The sequence below is a fragment of the Macaca nemestrina genome, chromosome 12 (assembly GCF_043159975.1).
Source record: "Macaca nemestrina isolate mMacNem1 chromosome 12, mMacNem.hap1, whole genome shotgun sequence".
Taxonomy (NCBI): Eukaryota; Metazoa; Chordata; class Mammalia; order Primates; family Cercopithecidae; genus Macaca; species Macaca nemestrina.
The window spans coordinates 71,700,849-71,728,351 of NC_092136.1; the positions used below are offsets into that span (position 1 = coordinate 71,700,849).

The 27,503-nt window shown below is 55.4% G+C and overlaps 1 protein-coding gene across 4 annotated transcripts in view; it reads right to left on the bottom strand.

Annotated features, from left to right (window-relative positions):
* Positions 1–27,503, bottom strand: part of LOC105468705 (phosphodiesterase 2A) — a 100,778-nt gene that overhangs the window by 17,727 nt on the left and 55,548 nt on the right. For 3 of the 4 annotated variants that reach the window (XM_011718944.3, XM_011718951.3, XM_011718948.3), the window contains 4 exons: positions 17,097–17,186; positions 13,545–13,633; positions 4,207–4,316; positions 3,303–3,358 (listed from right to left, as the gene is read on the bottom strand). The exons of the other annotated variant lie outside the window; for it this stretch is intronic. In XM_011718944.3, the coding sequence (XP_011717246.1) occupies positions 3,303–3,358; positions 4,207–4,316; positions 13,545–13,633; positions 17,097–17,186 (345 nt within the window). The remainder of the gene's footprint in view (positions 1–3,302; positions 3,359–4,206; positions 4,317–13,544; positions 13,634–17,096; positions 17,187–27,503) is intronic. 4 annotated transcript variants of the gene reach the window in all.

Sequence of the window (27,503 nt, forward strand, 5' to 3'; positions counted from 1 at the left end):
CACAGGAAACTTAGTTCACATACTCAAGAGCCATGCACATGCACCTGGCACCCCCATATACAAACACACACAATCGCCCCAACACACTCATGGCTTTTTGTTCACCAACAGGAACACACACTTGCACCTGCTCTTGCTAATCAAGGCAAGTGTCGGGGGCCCAGTGGGAACACTCAACAGTGTGCATGGTGGCTGTACGAGAGGGTTAAAAACCCAGTACAGCCCCCAGGTCCCTACCCTCACCAGGTTCAAAATGGCTAATGGCATGAACACCCCATTCCCGTGCAGGGAGCTGGTGTGGCTGGTGCAGCTGGGGGAAGAGTGGGCACAAATCAGGCATCAAATGCCAGAGACCAAGGGCCGCCACTCCTCAAAGAGACTTATTATCCCAGGATTAAAGAACAGAGTCAAAGACTCTTTCCACACAAAAAAAATCTGCAATCAGGGCGCCTTGAGTGGTGAGCTGTAAAGGCCCAGAAGTCAGCCACACAGCCCTGCACCTGGCTGGCATATTCCTCAGAGAGCCCTCGCTAACTGCATCCTTATCGGGCCCCAACATTCCTTTGCAGGACTCCCTCAAGGGGTTTCCTTGCTAGCCCTTGCCATCACATGTGATCCTATCCTTATTTTGCTCATTTGTTTTACAATATTTTTGTTATTTTTATTCTTTTTAGAGATGGAGTCTCACTCTATTCTGCAGGCCAGATTCGAACTCCTGAGCTCAAGGAATACTCCCACCTAAACCTCCCAAGTAACTGGGGTCATGCTCACTTTAGTGCTTGTCACCAAGGCAGGGCCTGTCTAATCTGTCTTGGTCACTTCTGTGTTCCCAGCACCTAGCACACCATGCCTGGCATACAGTGGGTACTCAAGAAATAGTTGTTCAACTGATGGATGAGTGGGTGGATGGGTAGGTGGATCAGTGGATGAATACTAAGAGCAGAGACTCAGAGAGGGGAATGGGGCTTGTCGAGGAAGAAGCTGGTGACTCGACCTTCCCAAAAGATCAGCCCTGTGGCACTCCATCTACCTTCTGCACCCTCTGCCCTCAGATTCTGGCAGCAGCTGGAAAGTCTGGGGCTGCCTGTGCTGCTTCTGGGAGGCAGTGAGATCCTGTGGGCCAGGGAGCATCTGCCAGACGTGTATGCCTTGGGGAGGGGCATCCTGGGGAAGTGCATTTCCACAGGAGTGGGAAGGTGCAGGCTTGGAGGAGAGGCAGATGTGAATAATCTAAACACCTTTCAAGAGCTCTTCCCTGCCCAGGGTATTTGAGGAAATGAAGGGATGGTTGTTGAAAACTCCTGGGAGCCAGAGCCCAGCTGGCTAGCATACTACTCAATAGCATGCACCCCTATTTCAGCTTCCCCAGGACCACACTCTCCCCTCAGCACACCACCCCTTCCCCCGGCCTCCTTCCTGCCTCGCTCACATTCCTCCTCTGCCTAGAATCCCCTTTCCCTTCTTCCCTGCCTGTGGACCTCCTACCCGTGCCCCAAGGCCCCACACAAATGCTCTCTCCATGGTGAGGCACCACTTGCTGCTCCAGGCTCTGCCATCAGAGCACCTGCTGGCAACAGTATTTCATCTAGCCCGTGGTGGAGAGGGTGTCCCCACCTTCCCCAAGACTGAGAGCTCCCTGAAGGCAGAGTCAGCTCCAGCACCCAGACTGCCGCAGGATCACAGCAGAGTTCTACTGGGTGAGTTAAGTGTAAGTGATCTGATCCCACCAGCATCCCTGAGACACACACACACACACACACACACACACACACATTGGCCTCTGGCCCAGCCTGAGCCAAGGTGAGCAGCGGCCATGGCAAGCATTCTGCCCACAAGGGGAGTAACCTTCCAAATGTCTTCCCCTTGCTTCCCTCCTGACCCAGTCCTCACAGCCTCAACCTAAGGAAGTCCTTCTCAGGCACCTGGCACCCCAGGCCTTTTGCCCTTAGCAGAGAAGGAGGTGCTCAACCCAGCCACCGCCTCCCAACCCCCACCTCTGCACATAGCCCCTCATCTCGGTGCCCCTCAAAGCTGACCAGCCCTGGGAGAGACCGAAAGCAAAGAATAGGTGGAGGCGGCCCCCTGAGAACTCCATGCAACAGCAGCTCCATTCCAGAAGCTGGAAACAGCTTGCGGAGAAACCAAGAAGGGGGAAACAGCTTGCGGAGAAACCAAGCAGCGGCCTCGGCTCCCTCAGTCAAGCAGATGGGTGTGGAGGAGATCCAGCCAAGTACCCCTCTTCTCCTCTCCCCTCTCAGCCATCCCCCACTCCCACCGCCCTCTCCTGCCAGCAGCTCAGAAAGGTCAGGCGCCTGGGAAGCCTTTAATTCCATTTTAATGAGCTGGAGAAGAGTCCCCGGGGAACCAACACCTGCTCATTTATCTGTCCATGCCCCCAAGCCTGCCCTTTACCGGAATGGCAGCCCCCTTGACAGAAGCAGAACCCCAATAATAGCAATTTGGGAAACTCATCCTTTGGTTACTAGGATAGAACAAGAGTTTGAACCCCCACCTCCATACAGGAGAAGAAACTTAAAGAGCCACAGAATCTCACCCCCACAGGCTCTGCACTTCCACAACCCCCTCCGTGGAGCAGAAACCCTGGGAACTCTGCGAGGGGCTGTGGAGGGAGCCTTGCCTGGGTTCCGGGGCTCTGGAAGAGCATCCACCACTTCCCACTAACACTCCTTCCTCAGCCACTCCAGGAAGCCCGCCTAGCTACCTGTCTTCTGCCCAGCCTCAGCCCTGGGTCTGGCTGGCCTGCCCATGGCCTTTCTGTCCTCAAGGCCCCCAGCTCCAGCCACTCCAAATCTCTGGCTAGTTTTCTACACTGTCTCTGTTGGTCAGGCCCTTAGGTCCATCTGTCCCTCTGCAGCCTCTCTCTTCACACCTCACTTGGTTCATGCCCTCCTGGACACGGTCCCCACCCCATCTGGAGGATCCCAAAGAGAAACCAAGGTTAGCGCTGTGTATGCCAATGGCTGGGCCTTCTAACCTCATGGGGGCTGAGAGTCCAGCAGGGGCTTGCACATCCCTCAGAAAGCTGCTGACTGGGCCAATGGCTTCATCCTACCCATTCGAGGTGGGGCAGAAGGCTGGGGTGTGGGAGATGCCCCAACTCCTCCCACCCCCACACCCCCACTTCCCCTCACTCCATCCTCACTTATGGCTCCCATCTCTCTCTCTCACACACACATACACACACACACATACACACACACACACGCCCCAGACAGGCTCTATCCACCACTCCCTCCCGTGGTCTCCTCTCCCCACATCCCACCACCTAGGCAGGCTCTTACCAAGATGACAGCTGCCACGGCCCCGGCCTCCTTGTCCACTAGCGGTATGACCAGCACTGAGGGGGAGAGGGCAATGAGGTGCTCCTGCAGGGCTGGTGAGGCTCAGAGATACCAAGCCGGGACCCAGGGCGGGGACACAAAGATGTAGACAAAGAGAGGCCAGGACAGAGACACAGAGAGACCCCAAAACCCACAGAAACATAGAGGCGGGTCCTGAGGCAGTGACAAAAACAACCTCAGCAACAGCCTCTGCATGGAAGGAAACCCCTTCACTCAGTAACCTTCTCGTGATCCTCTCAGGGTTGCAGGGAGGAAGGCAGGTGAGGCTGAGCACCTCTATTTTACAGATTGGGAAACTGAGGTCTAGAAAGGGGAAGTGACTTGCCCAAGATCACACAGCAAGTCAGGTCTCCTGACTCCCAGTCTTGTGCACTTTCCACATCGAGACAGAGGACAGAGACCTAGAGAGACTGAGACACGAGGCAGAGAGAGACATGGCGGACAGGAGGCATGGAGGAAAAGAGAAAGAGAAATAGGGCCAATGACAGTGACAGAGAGAGTGTGAGAACAACTACAGCCCCATCCAGCATCAGGCACAAGCACATCACAACCACAGCCACGGGCCACTGAGCCCTCGCATGTGCCAGGCTCTTAACATGCATGATCTCACTTGCGCCTCCTTGAAACACCCCCTCAAGGTAAATACTATTGTCCCATTTTATAGTCAGGAAGTTGAGGCTCAGAGAGTTTAGTAGCACAATAGAGAGAGAATTAGATGGAGGGATTGCTAGAGACACAGCAAAAGAAAGAAGAAGACAGAGATGAAGAGGGGTAGAAGACAGACATGACCTGGAGTGCAGGGGCCACAGTCCCTCCCTGCCCCTGCCCAGCCCCTAGCCCTTACCTTGGGTATGAGGAGCCAGTGGAGCCACCAGCCTGGCCAAGGGCTTCCCTGGCAGGTCTGAGAGGCCCAGCCCATTGCAGCCCAGCCGCTTCTGGGAGATGATAGCCTCCCTGAAAAGAGGACATGATGCCACCTTGAGAGCTCCCGGCTCAGGGAGGAGCAAGGCCTGGCCTGGGGACACAGGAAAGTTTGGACCCTGCACATGTGCAAGGATCTGGGCAAGCTGACCTGCCTCAGGGTGGACACGATGACAGCAAAAGTGAAAAAGTAGGGGACCCTGGCCCCTATGTGGAGAAACAGGCAGCCACAGTCTGGCCTCTGGTGCCCCTTGCTGGTAAAGGCTCAGGTGGGGCCCTGCACAGATCTTCCAGGCAGTGGGAGAGCACAGGAAGTAAATGCAGGGGCTCAGAGCTAGGCTGCCTGCTACGATCTGACCTTAGGCATGTGACCTGACCTCTCTGATCTTCCCAAGGAGAACTAGGGTGGGGAGAGAAGAACCCTCCCCGTCACCATCCTCAGAAAACAATTGTTGATCAACTTTTAGTGCTAAGCACAGGAGGTAATCATTATAACTAAAGTTTATTGGCCATTTCCTACGTCCCGTGCACAGCCCAAGCAACTCACATAGATGAACTCAGAGTTCCCAGCAATTCTATGAGTTAGATATCTTCATTTTCAGACGGAGAAGCTATGGCACCAAGAGGCTAAATACTTGTCCAGGGTCACACAGTGAATAAGTGGTAGAGCCAGGATTTGAACCCAGCCAGGCGGCACCAGGGCTAGGTCTAACCACTATGCTGGAAACTTTCCAAATACCTGTGGAGGTGTGAGCTTTGAACGGAGGGCAGGTGTGAATGTCAGGGTATGACAGTGGCAGGGGGGTGGTGGGAACCAAGGCAGGGGAGGTTGGTATGGGAAGAATGAGTTTCTCTCTGTCCCACCACACAACCCACCTCCTCTACCCCCTGGCCTCTGGTTCAACCTGCTTAATTAAGCACCTGAGTTTGCACCAAATGTCACTCCTTGACGATTAATTGTCCTGGGTTCTTCATCCCTCATGCCTCCACTTAATTGTGCTTGTAGGAACTGCCTGGCCTGGACAGAAGAGAAACCTGGGGAACTGTGTGCATACAGTGTCACTAAGGGAAGCCCAGCAAAGGTCACATGAGGAAAAAGAGGGGGTGGCCTGCAAGTCACAAGATCACTAGATCACAGACTCTAGACAAAACGAGGACCAAAGAAGTTGAGCATCTCGTTCAAGCTCACGCAGCATTCTGAACCAGGCCCATTCCTTCCTGGCCACTTTAAGTAATCCAGGATCTACAGGAACTGGTGGTTTCTCCCACCTTCCAGCCCTTACACCCAGGACCTTTAAGGTTCCTGGAGTGCTGGGCTCCAGTTCCCGGCTGTCCACATTGCCAGTCACCCCAGAAAGGAGAGGGACGTAGGGCGGCAGGAGAGCAATGGGAGCCACGTTTCCTGATGATTAAACTGATGAGATGAAGGCTAAGGCTTCATGGAGGCAGTGGGTGACCCCCGAAAAAACCCTGCCCAGCTCCTTGGCCTCGGACAATCTGGTTACCCGGAGGCCACAAGGTGGCACTGGTCCTTGCGTTGCTGGTCAGTGCGCACTGCAGCCTCATCCTGCTGACCCCCAACTATTCCCCTCCCACCCCTGGACTGGAGCTGCCTTGGCCTCTCTCCCAGGACCCTGACGAAAGAATCTGTCCTCAGCCTTTCTTCTTTTTTGCACAAAACCCCTCCGTGCTCACGGCCTCATGACTCTCCAGCCCTCACTCATGAGCTCCAGACCCCAGATACTCAAAGGCCACCTGGAGCCTCCCACCCACGTCCCTGAGGTGGCCCAGGGACCCCCATCCCATCTGAATTATTATCTCCACTCCCCCCACCTCACAGCAAAGCAGCACAACCATCCACTGGGTCTTTTGCAGCTTGTCCAAAAACCTGCCTTCTTTCCTCACCTCCCCATCCGATCAGTGAGTCACCTCCTAGGTATCACCCACAACTGTCCTCTGCTCTCTATGCCCAAGTCACTGCCCCGCTCACGTGGAGACACCTTTTACCTGAACCCTGGAGCAGCCTCTCCCCGAGCCTCTAGCTTCCTAGCTGGGTCTCTTCAATTCATCCTCCATGCCAGAGCAAGAGTAAGCATTCTAGACTAAAAACCTCAGGGGAGGGTTCTACTTCAAGTCTCTCATTCCACTGGGTCCTTCTGGGTCAGGTTCAGTGCTGAGGGCTGAGGTGAGCAGAGGGGTCAGACATATGCCTCACCTGAGGAGGCCAAGGACATGCGGAGATCGACACACAGACCCACGCTTGAGTCGGGAGATGAGGGCTCTGCCAAAGGCAGGAAGAGCAGGCCCCAGCCCGCCCAGGTGCAGGGTATGATAGAGTCAGAGAAGGCTTCCTGTAGAGGGAGACACCTGAGTTGAGTCCTAAAGGACATGCAGAGGCTATTGAGGCAGACAGGAAAGGATGTCCAGGGAACTGCATGTGCAAAGGCTTGGAGGCGAGAAGACTGTGTGCCTGCTGAAAGGTACGGCCACAAGGAGGTTGGTGTGGCCAGATAGCCGAGAGCAAGGCTAGACAGAGGCCAGGGCCCTATGGAGCTAGGCTTGAGCCTGAGGGCAGGGGGAGCCCTGGGAGGGATTTGAGCAGGGGACGGTAATGGTCAGGTGATTTCAGAACAATCTGATCGTGCTGCCTGGGTAGAACTCTCAACATAAGGAGATTGTGACACTGGAAACCTTGTCTCAGTGAGGGTCCCATCATCTTAGTGGCCCTGGACAAGAGATAGGCTGGACTGGGATAGACCAACCTTGACTAAGCCGAGATGCCCCCAAGCACTGGGGCTTCCAAGGACCCTCAATTCTCAGGAAGCCTTGGCACCTTCCTCTGCAGCCTGCCCTCCCCCAGCTTTATAGGACCCCACAGCCCACGCTCACCTTAACCTATCCCTGTGGGAGCACCTTTCCTCTGCCACAGCCCTCCCAGAACTGCTGTCCTCCTGAAGGCTCCAAAGATGCCCACAGACTGCAAGGGGGAATGTGCCGAGGCTGAGACTCCCTCACCCACATGGGAGTGGGAGCTTTGTCCACTGCTTAGACCCCCGATAGCTCCTTGCTCAACTTAGAGCAGCTCCCTGCTCCTCTCCAGTTCCTCCCTTACTACTCCACCACCCCCACCCTGCCTTCCAGGCTCATGCTTGGGCTTGTGGGGAACTCCACCCCCACAGGGCCAGCTGCCCAGGCGAAGGCTAATGACAGCACTGGGTGCCTGGGTGGTCATGGCCTGCCCCACTGAAGATAAGGACAGATGGGCACAGAGTGAAGAGAGGAATAGGCGTGGATTTTATGGCAGTTCCGTCCCTTTAACAACTATTTGTTTAATGGAAAAAGAATCGAGGGAAAGGTTCTCTGCTGGTAGGGCCAACAGCCTGGAAAGAGCTGGGTCCCCTGCACTTCTCTGAGCCCCTGTGTGTGTCTTTCTCGGGTCCTCTACTTTGGAGAAGCCCCTTCCTCCAACACCCACTAGGTCCCAGGCATCAGCAAGCAGCCAAGCCTGTTGCTGAGCCCATCCTCCCACAGAACCCCATCCCCTCAGGGAACCCCCACCCTCACTGAGCCCCCCGACTCTCACTGAGTCTCCACCCCCTCACTGAGTCTCCATCCTCTCACTGAGTCCCCACCCCCTCACTGAGCCCCAATCCCCTCACTAAGCCCTCACCCTCTCACTGAGCCCCATCCCCTCACTGAGCCCCCATCCTCTCACTGAGCCCCCATCCTCTCACTGAGCCCCCATCCAATCACTGAGCCCCCATCCCCACACTGAGCCCCCATCCTCTCACTGATCTCCCATCCTCTCACTGAGCCCCATCCCCTCACTGAGCCCCCATCATCTCACTAAGCTCCCATCCCCTCACTTAGTCCCCATCCCCTCACTGACCCTCATCCTCTCACTGAGCCAGCATCCTCTCACTGGGCCCCCATCTTTTCACTCGGCCCTCATCCCCTCATTGAGCCCCCATCCACTCACTCAGCCCTCATCCTCTCACTCAGCCCTCATCCCCTCACTGAGCCCCCATCCTCTCACTGAGCCCCCATCCTCTCACTGAGTCCCATCCCCTCACTCAGCCCTTACCCCCTGAGCCCCCATCCTCTCACTGAGCCCCATCCCCTCACTTGGCCTCATCCTCTCACTCAGTCCCCATCCCCTCGGCCCTCATCCCCTCATTGAGCCCCCCATCCCCTCACTGAGCCCCCATCCTCTCACTGAGCCCCCATCCCCTCACTGAGCCCCCATCCTCTCACTGAGCCCCTATCCCCTCACTAAACCCCATACCCTCGCCAAACCCTCATCCTCTCACCTAGCCCTCATCCTCTCACTGAACCCCATCCCCTCAGCCCCCATCCCCTCACTGAGCCCCCATCTGCTTAGCCCTCATCCTCTCACTGAGCCCCCATCCCTCACTGAGCCCCCACCTTCTCACTGAGCCCCCATCCCCTCACTGAGCCCTCATCCTCTCACTGAGCCCTCATCCTCTTACTTAGCCCTCATCCTCTCACTGAGCCTCCATCCCCTCACTGAGCACCCACCTTCTCACTGAGCCCCCACCCCCTCATTCAGCCCCCATCATCTCACTCAGCCCCCATCCCCTCACTCAGCCCCCATCTTCTCACTCAACCACCATCCCCTCACTGAGCCCCCATCTTCTCACTCAACCACCATCCCCTCACTGAGCCCCCATCCTCTCCCTGAGCCCTCATCCTCTCACCTAGCCCTCATCCTCTCACTGAGCCCCATCCCCTCACTCAGCCCCCATCCCCTCACTCAGCCCTCATCCTCTCACTGAGCCCTATCCCCTCACTCAGCCCCCATCCTCTCACTGAGCCCCATCCCCTCACTCAGCCCTCATCCTCTCACTGAGCCCCATCCCCTCACTCAGCCCCCATCCTCTCACTGAGCCCCCATTCCCCACTAAGCCCCCACCCTCTCAATGAGCCCCCACACTCTCACTCAGCCTCCATCCCCTTACTTAAGTTCCTACCCTCTCACTGAGCCCCTCACTCTCACTGGGTCCCAATCCCTTCACTGGGCCACCCCACTCTCACTGAGCCCTCATATCCTCACTGGGTCCCCATCCCCTCACTGAGGCTGCCCACTGTCACTGAGTCCCCATCCCCTCACTGAGCCCCCCACTCTCACTGAGTCCCCAGGACCCAGACCCTCTTTTCGCCCTCCTTCCCTCAGCATGTGAGGATCCTGATATGGGAGCAGACCGTTCCCGGTGTCCTCCGAGACAAACCCTAAGGATGGTCAGATTCTGTAATGAAAGACCTGGTCAGTTTAGCGGAAGAAATTTCTAAGGGATGGGCCCTGAGGACCCCCAAGTGGTAGCGGAGGGAGACAGCCAGCCTGGGCCGAGGTGGGCGGTGGGTGCTTCAGTTGCAGCTGAAAGGCCTGAGATTTTTGCTGCACTCAGCAGCAGGTAATCAGAGGCTTTAAGATAGCAGGAGACACAAGAAGAGGAAGGCGGCAGAGCTGGGGCCTGAAACAGTCTGGGAGATGGAGGTGGGGCACCAACAAGAGGGAAGTGAAGCCTCCTTTCAGGAAGACCCTGGCCCAGGCAGCCTTCCAGGATTCTCTCCTCTCCAGCTCTGAGGCCCTTTGCAGCCCTTACAATTCAGAGTCTCACCAGCCCTCAACATCAGAATGTTCAGCCTATCATTTTACAGAAGGGCAAATGGAGGTCCAGGGAGAGGGCATCGATTGGGATTGCAGCCCTGTTGTCCTGGATCCCAGGTCTCTGACTCCCAGCCCAGGGTTCTTCCTGTGAACAGACCCATCCCTAAGGGAGGCCAATATGGCCCAGACCCCTTTTCTGAAAGTTGGTTCCTTCTCAGTGTCAGGGAACTGTGGAGCAGGCTTCCCCAAGAGGGTTTCTGGTCAGGCCATGAAAGATAAATAAAATGGGATTGACTGAAATGAAAGTGGAGCAGGAAAGGTCTTTACAAGGGAGTGAACAGCCCTTACAAGCACCAGAAGACAAGAAAGCCAGACACACTGGGGGGATGCAGCTGAGCATCTGAGACCCTGCAGAGTGGCAGGAACAGGGGCAGGTGGGGCTGGGAGCTGGGGCGGAGGGGCCTCCTCACTCCCGCCTTGACCCTTTTTCACCCTGCCTCTCCCCACACCGCCCTGAGCCCATTCCCTGCCCGTTGCCTCGGGCCTCCTTATCTGTCTTTATGATTCAGCCTCCACGCCACACCTGCTGCTGTTTGCCAGCCGTCCAGGGTTTCCTGGAGGAGCACCCTCCACACACCCCCACCTCCTCGGGCACTGCGAGAGCCTCAGGCTCCATGGCAGCCTGCAGGTCGGTCCCTCTCCCTCCTGGGGGAACCAGAGCCACAGAGGTCACCATCTGAAGGACCCTGTACCCAACCCCGCCCATTTCACAGAAAAAGAGGCCAGAAAGGAAGGTGTTTTCTCAAGGTCACTCAAGGCTAATCGCTGGTTGGGACTTGGGGGTGCAAGTAACAATCACTGAGCTCCTGCTGTGTGCTGGCCCCTGTGCCAAGCACTTGGCACCTGTCATCCATTAAGCCAATAGACCAGGCCTCAGGTAGGAAAGCAGAGAGACAGGGAGGGGGCTGAGCTAGAATCCAGACCTGTCTGAATCCCATTCCAGTGCTCTTCCCTCTTCCATACACCTGGGTCTCAAGTCCCCATCCTGCTGGGAGCTCCTGAGAGCAGGGCCCAGCCAACCCTGGGGCCTCTCCGCCCTAACTGTGGAGGTGGGCTCACCACCAAACACCAGGCACAAAGGTGGGCAAGCAAAGCTCAGATACCAGAGAGAGCACTGGGCCTGGGCCTTCACCCTAATCCTTTTTCAGGTAGCAGCTGAGCCTGGCAAGCCACTCACCTTCACAGGGGCCATGGAAAGAATTCCCGTTTGGGGATGATGACAGGTATGTCCTGATGATGGGTATGTCCCCTGGGAGGTCCTCGCTGCCCTGACCCTCTTGTCTTCTCATTCCCTGGCCCTCCTCCTGGAATCTTCAACCCCTGTCTCCCAGCAGGCACTCACCTCCCCATCTCCACTGAGCTCTGGGATAATTGGATTTGAACATTCACTTTTAATTGATTTTTTTTTTTTTTGTATTTTTTCCAAAGGGCTTTCTGAGTCTGAAGTGGTTGGAGGGAGGATGCTGAAAGGGCAGCTGATGCCAAGGATCTGAGCCCTCTCAAAGATTCCTGGACCACAGATACGCACCCACTCCACATGCCCAGACAGCTGAGGGGAGCATGTGTGGGTCCCAGGGGGTGGAGCAAACCTGCAGGCTGCCCCCCACTGCCTCCTGAGCCTGTTTTCCTGCATCCCTCCCAGGAAGGCCGCCCAGGCTGCTTCGAGGAGCCTTCCTGGAGGAGTGGAGCTTATATGAAGCAAAGTTCTTTAGAGTTAGAGGTGGGGGTTGCTGGAGGAGAGCAGTTCTTTAGAATTAGAGGAGAAAGGGGAACATGACCACATTTTCCCCGTTAAGACTCTAAAGACCTTTCAGACGATCCTCTTACAGATGGGACATGAAGGCTAGAGAGAGGTGGCAGTGGCTTTGTTCCCATGCTCCTTGACGGAGACGTTGTTCGGGGAAGGTGAAAGGAGCTCAGTAGGCCGGGCGCGGTGGCTCAAGCCTGTAATCCCAGCACTTTGGGAGGCCGAGACGGGCGGATCACGAGGTCAGGAGTTCGAGACCATCCTGGCTAACACGGTGAAACCCCGTCTCTACTAAAAAATACAAAAAAAAAAAAAACTAGCCGGGCGAGGTGGCGGGTGCCTGTAGTCCCGGCTACTCGGGAGGCTGAGGCAGGAGAATGGCGTAAAAACCCGGGAGGCAGAGCTTGCAGTGAGCTGAGATCCGGCCACTGCACTCCAGCCTGGGCGACACAGCGAGACTCCGTCTCAAAAAAAAAAAAAAAGAAAGGAGCTCAGTGGGAGAATAGGAGGTGGGAAGGTGACTATCAGAGCAGAACCAACTCCTTCCATGGGAAAAGGCTGGAGAGAGACCAGCATCCTAGAAACCAGGGTTTCCAGCACCAGGAGGGGCCTCAGGACCATGAGTCCAGCATCCTCAAACAGGAATTCTTTCCATGGCCCCTGTGAAAGGTGAGTGGCTTGCCAGGCTCAGCTGCTACCTGAAAAGGCCACGTCCCTGGATCACTTGGCCTGCTGGAAAAGCCCTCCTCATAGGGGTAGAGAGCTGCCTTCTGGGGCACCCCCACTGGTGCCCACTCTGCCCTCAGCTCCTGCCTAGTGCCCCCTGGGCCCCACAGTGGCTCTGCATTCAGTGCTTAGCAGGCAATGGCCACATCCTTTATAGCCCGCCTCCTCCCAGCAGCATGCCTGCCCTCAACATTTTCTCATCTGGTAAGTTCCACTTCCTCTCACTGTCCCCTAAATGGCCAGGAGTCAGAAGACCCGAGTCCTAGGCCTGGCTCTGCCTCATACCTGGCATGTGACCTTGGTCATGTCTCATGATATCCACCCATCTGGAAAATGAGGAGGCTGAATTAAATGGGCATCGAGGTATCAGGGGGCCAAGTGCACTGATCCCAAGATCCTGAAGTCAGTGATTCCAGCATTCTCTCGCAATGGTAATCCCCAACAGACAGTCCTCACCACGGATCAGGCCTGACTTAAATGCTTTACATGTGTGACACACATTTAATCCTCCCCACAATCCTATAAGTACCATTAGTATCACCATTTCACAAACAAAATTGACGCACAGAGAGGTTGTGTCATTTGCCCAAGGTTGCACAGCTAGTAAACAGGGAGCTAAGATTTGAACCCAGGCAGTGGGGCTCCAGAACCCTCAGCAGGACGCTGCCTCTGATCTCCCTGTTCTCAGATGTAGGGAGTTGGCACCGTGAGCTCCTGCAGGCCCAGCATGCTGGGATTCCAAGTCCAGCCTCACAGTAGTTCTCACAGCATGCTGGTGTTCTAACTGATAGACCCCATAGCCCCAACGTTCTGAGACTCTGCTCTGAGGAGGCCGCAGCCATTTAGAAGCAATTAGAAGGAGAAAATTCACCATCACTTGGTACTTTCTCTGTGCCTATCCATTTCCCCAACAAAGAGAAGACATTGCTTCTGCCCTTCTATGCTGGGGTCAGCAACCTGGCCAATGAATCCCACCTGGCAGGGAGGCAGAGATCAAGGTTAGATGGGGAGGGTCAGACCAGTTGACCTTGGATGGTGCCTTAGCCCTGAGAATCCTTGGCCATGCAAGAGGGCAATGGGGGTGCAGAGAATGGCTCACCAGACTTTCCCCTCCTGGGGCAGTTCATGTGGGGGGTCCTCACACACCAGCCGGGACTCCCCATCCAGCAGGTAGGTGTAGACAGTTTCCTAGGACAGAAGGCACTTATGAAACCCTGTGGAGAGGTCCTCTCAGCTGCCCAGTCCCAGCCTGCACGCAGGGGTCTACGGGGCAAGGTCATGGAACCTGTGGGAGTGGAGCTCTGGCAATGATCTGTTTGGTTTTCTCTCCAGGTGATTCTAAGATGCAGCCAGGGCAGCAATACACCTTGTGAACTAAGCGCCTTGTCCTCTCCTCTTGGAAGGAATTCCAAGCAGGCAATTCCAAGCAGGATTCATCAACCTGCGACTTTCTTTACCACCCGAAACCCAACGTGCCAGGCAAAGAATTTGAAGGACTGAAGGTGCAGACAAATCACCTCCCATCCGGGGATATTTCCCTGCCTGACTCCAGGCTCAGACATTCAGCAAACAATAACCGAGCATCCACTCTGAGCTGTACCAGGGACGGGGCTCGGAAAGCTCCAGGAAGCATCCCTCCTTCAACTCTACAAGAAACCACACACCTATAACCCCAGCCAAGGGAGGAGCACAGAGCAGGGCACTGCACCATCCTCTGTGGGGGCTGGAGAGGGCTTCTTGGAGGAAGTGACCTTTCAGCTGTCACTGAGTGGGAATTAGACACATTCAGGGAGTGGGCAGGGTGCAGAATGGGCTCCCAGGCCTTGTTGCAGGTACACAGGTAGGTCCAGAGGTGTATAGAGCATGGAGCATTTAGGAACAGATAGTGAGGGAAGGGGCACCAGGGATGGGCCCGAGGTCAGTAGGGCTGAGTGGGATGGGCCTTACGAACAGAACTGGGGGCAGGACAGGACGTGCGCAGGGAGACGTGAGCAGATTTGTATTTTGGAAAGATTGCTCCTCAGAGGGAGATCAAAGCTCTTGCTCTTTAATCCTCCCTCCCCAAGGGCCCAGAGCAGCTCTGGCCTCAGTTCCAGGCCATGTCTTGGCAGAAGTAGTTGCCCTCACTGACCTACAGGCAAAAATCTACATTCCTTCCAAGCAGAACTGGCAACCCTTAGGGATCCCTGACCAACCCCCATGCAACATAGCCTTGACCACAACTCTGTGTTTTCTCTGCAGGAGGGTGGAAAAGGGTTTGCCTCCCAGCTGAGGGTATCCTGGAGGACTTCGGGAGGAGGTGACAGTGGAGCTACGTCTTGAAGGCCCACACTCAGTAAATGTGGAATCCTTCCCATAAGAAGCAGTTGCCTTCCATGACTCTGAGAGTCCACAATCCTGCCAGCCACTCTCGTTGTCATCGGCTGTCCCCAGCCAGCCCCCACTCCCTCCCAATCCCCAGGAGATGCCTGGCCACTACTTCCAGAGACACTGAGCCAGGTTCGGTGGTGGGTGTGGCATGGGGTGGGAATGATAAGGCCTGAAGGGAGTGAGAGGGGCAGACACCCTCTTGTTTGGCTGGAATGAAACCTAAGTGGGATGTTCAGGGATAAAGAATTCAGTGGGAAGGAGGCCGCCCACTCCTCGGCTATATCTAGCCTCCTTGTCATCCATCTCTTCCAGCAGCCTGGGAGAGGTCTGAGTTATTTGGCCCAAAGAGGTTGAGAGACCAGGCAGGGTCACACAGAAAGTCCTACCCATGCAGAGGGAGGGGTGGGTAATCCATGGGGGCAGAGGGGGACAGATCCTTGCTTCACTTCCGGATGTCCGTATGTCTCCCACCCCCTCACTCAGTCCTCTGAGTTAAAATTAGCTGAGTCTATTGGAGAGAAGGAGGGAACCATTTCAGACACATCAGCACCATCTGCATTCGGGGCTGCCTGCCACAATGGGTGCTGATGAGGAAGCCAGGTGCCAGCAGCTCTCCTCCCTGGGCGGGGGTCCCCTCCCCATCTCTGCTCCCCTCCCTGGGGGCAGCAGAGCAGACCTCAGCTCCCTTACCTCACTGGGGGCTGAGCCCCTCTGTGCAACCAAGCCAGGACTCCTGAAAGTCAGGGCTTCCCTACCTCCTATAGGTCTCTTGGGGGGGGGGGGGCCAGGGTTGACATTTCCTACTGTCCCAGGAACCTGGACCACAGCTGTCATCCCAGCCCCCAGCTTTGGGGAGACAATTAATCTGTCACATAGCATCTAGGCTGGCACAGCCACCAGGGCACCCTGCCTGTGAAACAGAGCCAGTCACTTCCTCCTCCCACCCTAGGGCAGCCTCAGTGGCCACAAAGGCTCTTGGGGCAGCTCTGCAGAAACCGACCTGCCAGCTTCTACCACCTTCCCTTTCCAGATGTGCCTCCACCCCAGGCCAGATGTTGCCTTAGTCTCATCCTTCTCTGGGAGGATTTATTTTTGGGCTCCAACATGCCACCCACTTCCTACCAATTTCACACTCAATAAAGCTCACTCATTAGCCCTCCTCCTGGGCTCTGAACTTCTAGGAGGTTTGGGGAAGGCAGAGCTGAGGAGAGGGAATGGGGGTGCTTAGATACCAAGTCCCATTTATCCCTGTCATGCTGTGTGACCTTGGGACAAGCGCCCTCCCTCTCTGGGCCTCCGGTGGTTCATCCATCAAGCAGATTCAGGGACAATGGGCTCCGGAGGGATGCGAAGGTCACATTCTGAGTTGGCCATGTTTCCTGGAGCAGAAGCTGCCCTTGGCAGTGTTTAGAGTAGGGAAGAGGACATTTAAGGCTATCGGGACTCAGTCAGGGCATCTCCTCCTCCAGGAAGTCTTCCATGCCCTTTAGGCTGGATCAGACTCCCTTCCCCAGACTCCAAAAGTCCCCTGCTTCTCTCTATCTGGCACAACTGACAACCTGCTACTTTGGGCCTCAAGGGCCAGTTTACCCATCCTCCTGCCTAAGGGATGAACAGTGGCCATTGAAGCCAGGTTGGGGAGTGGCCTGGAATAGATGACAAGGGGCACAATCTCCCCAGTAACGCACTTTGGGCTCAGGCAACCATGATCACCATCCTACATCTTCCCCAAACCTGCAACTCATCCATGGTATTCGGATGGGACAAAGAGAAAGATGCTAAAATGCTGCTAGAGGCCATTTTCCCAGCCTCCCATCTCCAGGCAGGGCACTTTAACCCAATGCACATCTATTCATCAAAGCTGAGCCCTATTCTAGTACCTCCCAGACCTGGTTTCCAGGAAGTTCTTCTACATGTCTACCCTCTACTTCTCCTGCTGCATGGATTCCAAAACCCAGCTGGCTCCACCACGTCCTGTTATCCTAGGTGAATCCCTTTCATTATCTGAGACATAGCTTTTCCGCTTAACCTCTAAGGCCCCTTCTGACTCAGCTGTTGCAGGATTCCTATGCAAGTTCATTCCTTGGTGCTTCGCTTCAGGCTTCCTCCTCCAGAAAGCCATCTCAGAACACCCACCCAGACCCTTCACTTCCCCATGAAAGTCCTCTGGGCAGGGACCCTGCCTCTTCCTTCCCCCTTGACCCTGAATGAGGTACAGCGTAGAGCTGGTCAAAGGCTTAGGGGGCGGGGTGGGAAGTGTGGGGCAAGGGCGGGCACCTACCACTCGGGGGAGCACAGCTGACAGGGCCTCCTTGACAGCACGTTGCAGGCCCGAAATGTCGATGACAGAGCCCAGACTCAGCAAAGCATCCTGGAAGAGAGGAGAGGGCAGTGAGGGGCTTTGCCGGGCAGGCCAGGGCAGACTCATCTGCCCAAAGGATTGTGAGCAAAACCCCCCAGCTTAGTCCAGAGCCCAGGATCTTAGGATCTCAAAATCAAACAGTCTTAAGGCCATATAAGGTTCAAGTACCCTCATCTTACAAGTGGGGAAAATGAGGCTCAGAGAAGGGCCAGGGACAGGGACTTAGCAAAGGCCTCACAGTGAGTCAACAGGTCAAGCCTGGCCTAGACTCTAGGTCCCTCGTTCTCTAGTCAAGGACAATTCTGGCATAGTAGGGAAACCACAAGGCTCCAAATTAAAACAAAACAAGCAAACAAACAAACAAAAAAACACCCAAATTTGAATCCTAGCTCCACTGTGTATGAGCAGTGAGTGTCTTGGTTGAGTCACTGAGCCTCAGTCTCCTATCTGTAAGTTGGAAGCAGCTGGGGCTGTTGCCCCCTACAGGCTGACATGAAGACAATATGAAATTGAGCCCTTAAAAATGAAAATAAAAATGAATCAGAGCCCTAAAAGTGCCTCACAGAATGCCCAACACAGAGTAGATGCTCAGCTGAATATTCGCTGAAGCTGGGTCCCGCTCACTTTCCCCAGAAGGAAGGTGGTCTCACCTAGTCTCATTTTTCCAGCCTAGTGAGGGGCTGGGTTGAGAGTATCAAGAGCCTATGGGGTGCATGACCCATAAGGTGGGAGAACAGTTGGGCCATCCCTGGCAACTATAGGAGGAGAAGGAGACGTCAGCCTTGACTGCCTCACAGCCTTCCCATCCCAGGAACAGAACTCGTCCTTGCAGAGCCGGAACGGAGACAAAAGTCCCTGCTTCTCGCTCTATTAACTTGGCCAGAGCCATGGGGATCAAAGAGAAAGGTAACAGAACAAAGGAAACGAGGGCCAAGGCAAGATCGTGACTCACACCATCCACCAGCCATGCCCTCCCGCAAGCCCTTGGAAGTCCTTTCAGATGTCTTCCCAGTGGAAGGCTGGGTCTGTGTTCAGAAAGCAAAGTGATTAACTGCAAGATGAAGGAGACATGGCTGGGTCCCCATTCATGTGAACATGATATGAAGTTGAGTGTCTTAAAAGACTACAGCTCAGCATGAGCCCACAGTGTAAGCATGACTGGCAAGAAATAAAAATGCTCAAACTGCAGGACATATTAATAGAGGTATGTTAACCCAATTGGGAAAATGACAGTTCCCCCACTTTTATAGTCTAGTTAGACCATCCCCTGTCCATTGTGTCCCAGGTGCTGACAAGATGAGACTCATCCAGAGGAGGCGACCTATGAAAGGAGGGAATTGGAAACCAAGTTTTGCATGTGACTAAGACTGGATAACCCAGGGGTGCCTCATCTAAAGCAGAGGAGACCCAGGGTTATCAGTCTCCAACTCCAATTTCTCAGACCCTCCTAGATGGCGGATCTGAACTCTGGCCCCATGGACAGCCTGGGGACCCATAGGATTCCACAGGAGGCTGGCCTTGGTCTAGTGGGATGAAGGACCTTCTTCCAAGCAGGGCCACACTACAAAGGCAGGCTACAGGTCACCAGGAGAGAGGGAGCAAGTGAGCTGCCCATCCTCAAGGGTGCGCAAGAGTGGGCTGAATGCCCATTTGCCAGAAAGCTCCATGCTGGGCTCTAAATGAAGCCTTGCATACAGGCTTCAGCTCCAAATTTCACTCCTGGGTCTTCTTGGCTGCAGTTTCCTCCTCTACCCCCATGGATCCTGTGTTCCCAGGAGGAGGGCAGCAGTGGGCCTTCTCCCCAGATGCTTACTCAGCATCACCTTCTCCAACACCCAGGCTTCCTTGGTCCCTCCCACTGCTCAAGAATGAAGATACATATCTTGGTCATGGGAAGATGTCTGCCGTCAGACATCAGAAGCTACTGATTCCAGACAACACAATACCTAAATTGGATCACTCGTCCTTCGACCCTTAGGCTCCTCATCACAGCACAGACACCTTCAGCACCACACAGTCACAGACCCCACATCCTTGCAGACATCCCAGCATGCCTTCAGACACCATCCACATGCGCACATACACACACATGTTCTCACTGGTACAGTTCCTTACAGATTCACAGGGCAAGAGCTCGAGTGATGCCTGTGTACAATACACACAGGCTATTATGGCCTTCCAAGGTCAATTCTGAAGACTAAAAAGGGGAGGAAGAGCTGATGCCCCCAATACTCCCAAGATAGTCTTCCAGACGCATGCTCCCCAGACCAGGGCTCTAAAGACAGTGCAGAAGGTGGTGTTAGTTTATGTCTATTCCTTCCTGGAGGCAGAGGAGTCAACAAGCTGACTCCTGAGAGGCCCTGCCCTTGGTGGAGTCTGACGTACGTGATGTGGACTTGGGGAAGAGAGACCCAGGTGACAAAGTGAGCCTGATACAGGGGGAGAAATTTTTCAAAGCCACAGGCTTCAGAGAGCTAAGTCTCCTCATTTGACCGATGAGGAAGCTGAGGTTCAATGAGAAGCAATGATCAACCTGTGGTGAGCCAGCCAGTCAGGGCAGAGCCAGGTCCAGAACCCAAACCTCTGGATCTCTAGCCCCTGTCTGGTTCCTGCTCAGCACCTGATCCCCAGCTCCCACCCTAGGGGGCTCAGAAAGAACAGTCTGTCCTTTGTTCTGATTGGTGGACTCCTCAACCTGCCCTTTGCTTCAATTGGGGAATGCCCTCAACTGTCCTTTACTGGAATTGGTGGGTGCCTGCCTGACCTTTGCTCTGATTGTTCAGTTTTCTGTGACTTTTCAGGCCAAAGGCAGGATAATAGCAATAAGGAGATCAGGAAAAGAAAGTTGGGGAGAGTTGGGGCAGCAGCAGGGAAGGGTTTCCCATCTGTGCCAGAGTGGACTGGATGGCAATGTGACCGATGAAGCCCAAGGCTCTCTGCAGGCATCCCTCTGTCAATCTACCTCCTGGTCCTACCCAGCCTGCCCCAGGAGTGGAGGGTGTTGGGTGCAGGAACTGAAGCTGGGAAGAGCCACTTCAGATCTGGCACTCAAAGGGGCCTTCAAGGCTTGCTCAAATGCCATCTCCTCCATGAATCTTCCTCAGATCTCAAAGCAACCTCACCCCATTGCATCAACTCAGGGGAGGAAACAGCTCAAATTGCAAAGCCTATGAGGTGTGGGCTCAGAAGGAAGAGTCACTGCTTCAGTGAAGGAAGGAGAGAATCAGTGGGGAGCAGCTGAGAATGGGAAGCAGGGAGATTCCTGAATTGAAGGCACAGATGGGGAGTGAGGCTTAAATCAGGGGCCTTCAATCTTAAAAGGAAGAGGAAAGGAAAAATACAGACACAGCTTTACCTGCTCACATGCCCATCTACACATGCCACACAAATACATATTGCCATGCACACACCTCTATTCATATGTATGTGCACAGTCTCTCACATAAACATGCACACAGACAGATCAAAAGGCAATCATATATTCAATGCATACACAAGGCTGCACTTATGCATGCACACCACACACACACACACACACACACACACACATACACATACACAAACTCAGGCTCGAGATGGGGTGAAGGAAGTCACATTTCCTGCCTTCACAGCTTTTTGGAACAAATATCAGTATAGATATCAGCATAAAAGCCAGGCAATTTCCCAGACCACAGGGGAGAACTTGTGGTGTGTAGGAAAGAGCCACAATTTCCAGTCCTGTCCCAGATTGACTACATAAGTTCTGTGTGGCCTTAAGCAACAACTTTCCTCTTCTGAGCCTCAGTTTTCTCATTACTAAAAAATGGATCTTTCTAGCTCTGCAGCATATAGTTCTATGGTTTTGTGGTTTAATTCAATGAAGCTGGACAGATGAGTGGGTGGGTGGATAGATGAATGGGTGCAGGATGGGTTGGGAGTAGATGGATGGTGGATGGATGGGTGGGTGGATAGGTAGATAGGTGGCTGGGTGGGTGGGTAGATGGATAGATGGAGCCTTTCTGCTCTCCCCAGCTCCACCTGCAGCTCTGTAGTCTGAGGTAGGGCCAGTCAGCACCACAGACAGCACCATTACCAAGGACTTATCTTTCATTCACCCCAGATACCAAGAAAGGGGAGCCTGTTCTGAGTCAGGCCTCCTCTGAAGCCAGGGTTGCGGCTCAGCCTTGGGCTGGATCTGCATTTCTGCACTTATCTGGGGAGAGGAGAGGGTCTGGACTAAATTACTTCTAACTCCTTCTTAAAGCCTAAGATTCTATGAAACCAGAGACCTTGGTCTTACCCCCTCTGGAGCCACAAGCACAAGACCAACGCCCTTCCTGAGGGTTGGGGTCACTGCCATAAGATGCTCTCCTTATGGAGAGCTCTCCACGAGTCTCTATGCCTTTCCCCACCTCCACAGGTCCTCCTATGGCTCTCCCCGCTGCCTGGCACTGGCTCCATGCCTCCTTCTCTACAAGGAAGCCTCACAGTGCCCCTCACACTGGCCTACAGGAAGGCAATAACATCAAACTCAAGAGTCAAGTACCTCCCAAGGTCCAGCTGTGCTCTTGGGACTGTCCATTCACACTGATTCATGCAACTCTGCTTGCGTTAGGTCCTCTGCGAGGCCCTCCTCTCTCTGTGGGCCTTGGTGTCCCCTTCTCTAAAGGGAGGGGTCCTTCTAGATCCCCCCAGGACCTCGGAGTCCACAAACTCTCTGTCCATCACCCCTTGCCTTCCTTTCAGGTGGACCTGCCTCCCTCCCTGCCTCCCTCGGCCGACGTCCACCTCTGTCCCAGCCTGCACTCCTGTTCCTCTCCAGGAGTCTTGACGTCTTTTCCCACCTCCGCGTCCTCTCTTCCTCTCATAGCTTCTCCTCCCACTCTCCATCTCTCTCTCTCCTGCATACTTCCTGCCCCCACCTACTCTTGTGTCTCCAGCCCACTCCTCCCACAAACCTCCAAATAGTCACCTTGAGAACATGGGGAGAAAGCACCTAACTCAAGAGAAGCACCCACAGAATGGAGAACCCAGGAAGGCAGCTAGAGGGGAAACAGGGGGTGCCAGGCAAGTGTCATCTATGCCTCTTTTGCTTCCTCTCTCCTGTTCTGGTGGGCAATGTACATAGTCTCTTATCTTTCCAGAGGACGGGGCCCTTCAAGGGCACAGGAGAACTTATCGACCTCTGTGCCCAGCACGGGTCTGGCACTAGCAAGCACAGCCGCCCAGTCAGGGTGACTGGCAGAACTGCCCCAAAGGAGGCCTCCTGTAGGCTCAGACCAGAGAAGTCCCCTTTTGCTGAGCCTCGGCCCCGAGCCTCAGCCCAGCACCCAAGCTGACTCTATGCCTCCTCATAGCCTCACAGCACACCCAGCCTGCAGAGTCAGAGACAAGAAAGCAGAACACGGTGGTTCCTCCTCCTTCCTCCCCACCCACCCATGTGTGCCACCTGGCCAAGGAGCCGCCTCTCAAAGACACTGGTACCTTGGATGCTCAAAGAGGAACTGCCTGTGAGTGTGAAGATCTTGTAGCCCCAGACCCCTCTCAACGAGGCTGAGCTGGACCAGGGTCAGGAGAATAGAGGAAAGAGGCTTGGCAACCCTTGGGAGGCTTAGTCTGAAGGAGGAGGCAGGACAGAGAGCCAGAACGCAGCTGGACTAGCCCAACTGTCAGTGCCATGCTTGAGTGAGGCATCAGGTTTTGGGAAGGGGAAGGTACCTTTCCCAAGCACCTCCTGTGGCTAGAGGTTTCCACCAGGCATTCCCCAATGTTCGTGTGCACCAGAACCACCCAGAGTGCTTGTTAAAGTGCAGATTGCTGGCCCCACCCCCAGGGTTTCTGATACAGTAGGTCTGGGATGAGGTCCAAGAACTTGCATTTCCAAACATTCCTAGATGACAGTGATGCTGCTGGTCGGGGGGCCACACCTTGAGACCCACTGACACTATCTTGGATCCTCCTACAAGCCTGAGAGGTGCCTGTTTGGGTCATCCCCTTGTACAGGTGAAGAGGCTAAGGACTGAAGGGGAGGGGCATTGCTCAGGTGAGAACAGCCAATGAGGGGACGCCCCAGGGAAGGTCCCATTGGAGGGGAAAGGCTGGGGATGGAAGGAGAGAGCGAGGCTAGTGGTGGGGAGACACCGATAACAAGGGAGTATGGACGGGGCCACTCGCAGTGCAGGAGCCCAGTCCTATAGGAGGGACCTCTCAGAGACCTTTCCTCCTCCCCGCTCTTTCTCTTCCTCCCCTCCCTCCTCTACTTACCCCCTCCCCTTCCATGCCCCCATCCCTCTATCCTCCTGCCCACCCTTCGCAGACTCCGGCTTCAGTTGTTACTCCAACAGGGCCGCGTCTCCAGCCTCCGAGCCACACTGGAGACACGTGCACTGTAGAATACACCTGAGCCAGTCCCGGCGCCTCTCAAGGGTGTCCCCATCCACAGGAGCCTGACCCCAGACTGTTGGCTCCTCCCTTCCAGCATCCACAACCAGCTCCACCTGGGCCTCTCGCCCTTTCCAAGCCAGTCCCAGCTTCTACTCCAGCTCCTGCCTCCTCCAAAATGCCCTCCTGGTTGTCCCCCGCACCCTTGGATCCATCAGGAGCTAGGTTTGGGGATGGATGAAGGAAAAGGAAGAGGGAAAGAACAGGAGAAGGAAGGTAAGAGTTGTCTGCATGATCAGTTCCCCGAGGGCCAAACTCACTGGGATCCCCTCAGTCCCTCGCCCAGAGTCTGGAGTCAGGAAAGGAGGGAACAGTCAGAGTGGGTAGAGGGAGGGAGGCAGGAGCTGAGCGTGGGGAGGGGGAGGATATCTGCCCTGCGAGGCAGATATCAGATCAAGCAGGGCAGAGCCGGCTCAGATCTCCTCCCACTCCCTCCCACCTTCAGCTGCCTCATCTACAGGGCAGAACTGAGAGTGGCTCCCATTCCTGCCGCCCACATTCTTCTGGACGCCACAAACTTCCTCCCAAACACATCACAGCATCCCCCTCTCCATGCCATCACGGTCGTCCTGGTCACCTGGCATTCTAGCTCTCCTTGTCCTCTGGCCTGGGGCCCATGAGGCAGTTCAGGGCAGTCACAAGGAGGCAGATGCGGGCACACTCCTGAGCAGGATGGAGGAGGGGGCTCCCAGTCCCCAAAGGTGTGCAAGCAAGGACCAAGGCCCTGTCACCAGGGAGCCTGTGCCCTGAGAAGGGCCCCTGGTGAGGTGGCTACCCTCCAGCTCTGAGTTCGGTGACCCTGAATGTCTGTACACCCTCCTCAGCCTCACCCCCTCAGAGTGGGTTGGGAGCTGGACAAAGCAAGTCCAGGAGCCTCCAAGAGGCAGGCATCGTGGCTCAAGCAGGAGAGGAGGAGGACACTGTGTGTCCTGCTGGGCCAGTGTCAGAAGAGAGTTTACATCCCTCAGGAAATGATGGCCAAAGGAATAATTGGATGGGTGGATGGATGGATGGATGAATGAATGAATGAATGAATGAATGAATGAATGAATCAAGTGATTTCCCTTCTCTGGATCCCTCCAGGGAGAGTTTGTTGTTGTTCCCTCTCCAGGCAAGTCTGACACTCCCACCTGGGGGTCCCACAGCCCCCCATTCACCACCATGGCATGCACCGTGTGCATCAATGCAGTGCCACCCTCTCCCTTCTGGCTCCCACAACAGACTGCGAGCTTTTGGAGGGCAGAGATTGTGTCCTGCCCCTCTCTGGGTCTCCAGCGGTACCCAGCCCCTCATAGGTGTTGGTAGGTATTTGCTGAGCTGTAAATGACTGGGTGAACTCCTGTGTGCCCAGGACTACTAAACTGTGGGGGCTACATGCCATCAGGGAGAAGAGGGGTGTGGAGCAAGGATCCAGGCAGGGGAGATAGCTGAGACCTCTCAAAGCCTCCTCAGTCTGGCACAGTGACAGTCTTAGAGGAGCCTGAGGAATGGGGTGCCTCCTACTGAGAGCCTTTGGCAACCTCTCCCAAGTACCTCCGCAGGCCAGCAGGCCCTTTGTGCTTCAGGATCATCTCCACATGTGACCGGGTCAGGGCAGCAGGTCAGAGGGAGAGGTCTTCCCCAAGAGGAGCACTGTCACCATCACCTTCTTTTATGAGTGAGGTCACCTCCTCCAGGAAGCCTTCCTGTGTGGTCACTTGTCCTCCTCCCAGGCCTTCTGAGAATTCCCACAGGACCAGGGTCTACAGGGCCCTAGACCTCATGGAGTCCAATCCCAGCTTGATGGGGTAGACTAAGGCCAGAGGAGGCAGGGAAGGACTCACCCAGGCTCTCACCTGGAGCCAGAAGACCCATGCTTCAGCCCAGCCCTTTGGGCCACACTAGGACACCTTGCCCCAGAGTCCTGCTTGTCTTTGGGGCCCCTCTAATACCTGCCTTGGCTAGAGGATGGGCTGAGCCCTCTCGGATGTCAGGTGGGGCTGAGCGTCTGCTTCCAGGCCAGAGACTGGGTCTCTTGTTTCCTCGCTGTGCCCACTGGGTGTGGGAGGTAAATGCTGAAGGAGGCGGCCTGGCATAGGGTTAGTGTGGGCCTGCAGAGGGCGGGGAGGAAGGGCTGGCCTGGGGTGGGCTGGTGGGGGTGGACAGGGGGCAAGCCCAGCCATGCTGGTCTCTGTAGGGACAAGACAGAGAGCAGGGCACAGCAGCTAGCTGCCCAGTGATGCCTGCCCTGGGACTCTCCTTGACTGTCCCAGTGCATTTTCTCCCTGCCTCTCAGCCTCCCTGGGTGCTTGGCCGCTTCTCTCTGTGCCTGGTCACCTCTCTGTATCTGTGCTCTGCGGCATGTGTGTGTCCCACAGCCTCCCGCTGCTTTGTCCTATGACTGTATTTGGCTCTCTCATCAGAGCTTGGCCCATCCCAGCTGTTCCCCAAACCCCGGGGGGAGGGGGAAAGTGGAAGTATGAGAAAGAGAGCCGGATGGTCAGAACAAGGACTAATTCAGAAGCAGAGGGACAGACATAAGAGCTGGAAGGGAACCCCAGGGACAGGTGGGGGCTGGAGAGGCAGGGCTGGCTAGGGAAGCCCCTGAGGAGAAGCCCCTGAAGACCAAGGCAGAGTTGGGGGAAGAGAGGGGTCCACCCTCTTCCTCTGCACTGACTCCTGCCCCCCTTCCCTCTCCCTGCCCCTGCAGGAATGTATGAGCACTTTTATTGTTCCTAAAAATAGCCCTTCTATAAGGGCTAAGGGAGAAGCAATTTTCTGAGTGGGGTCCGTCTGGGGCACGCCTGGCCTTTGGGGTCCCAGTCACCATGCTCCCCAGGTGGTCCCTCAGCTCCTCTCTCCCAGTGCAGTGCTTTGTTAAACATAAATGTGACCCTGTCCCTCCCTTGCACAAGACTGTCATAGCTCCTGGGAACACCCCCTCCCCTCCTCCAGAGCGACAGGCTCCAAGCAAAATGCTCAGCACACAGCCTGGAGCAGGGCTCACAGTCATCTTACCTCATCAGGGGCTAAGGGTGAGAGGCTGCTCACTCCCTCCATCCAGGCTCTTCCTGTTCTGGCCTCAGGCCTCTTTGCAGTGCCCCAGCCTGATTCCCTGCACCCCTCCAGCCTCCCCACTCCAAGCCTTTGCTCCTCCATTTCCTGCACCGTGGTGTCTTCTCTTCTCTCCTGTTCTTCCTGTTCTGGTCCTCCAGAAGCCCCCAGCCCTCTCCCCGGTCTTGTCCTCCACCTATCACTGAGACTCTCATCCCTCTCCCGTCCTCCTCACAGAGCAAGCAACAGGTTGAGCCACAGGGCCCTGGGCAGATGGGGCACCAAGGCACAGAGCCCTCCTCCAGTGAAGGAAAGAGTTGGTGGAGACACGGCAGGCTCTGGGGCCCCACGCACTCCCCTGAACCCGGACCTTCTTTGCCCCCTTCATGTGCCCTCCCCAGCTTTGGCTGTCTTTTCTGGACTCCGGGCCTGAGTCTCTGTCTCTCTAATCAGTCTCCAGGGGAAAGCCCATCCAGTCTCACCTCCTCCCCGCCTCCATTTTTCAGATGAGAGCGCCAAGCCCCAGAGAGGGGAGGCGATGGGCCTATGAGCCCACGGAATGCTGGCCATGGGCCTTGGTCACTCTGCCTCATTACACAGGGTCCCGGTCAGCAGGGCCACAGGCGCTGAGGCAAGCTCTCACACAGCCCACCTCCCAATATAGCCCACCTCTCAACACGGCCCACTTTTCCACCCAGCCAGCCAGGCAGGCAGGCTGGCATCCAGAGTTGTTTTCCTTTGGAGGGCCCAGGAAGCCAGAGAACAAACATCCGGAGTCTCTGGAATCTCTCCTACTTTCCTTCCTCACATCCCGAAGATCTGGGAGCCAGCGTGAGATGCACGCAGTGCACACACACACACACAGAAGCATAC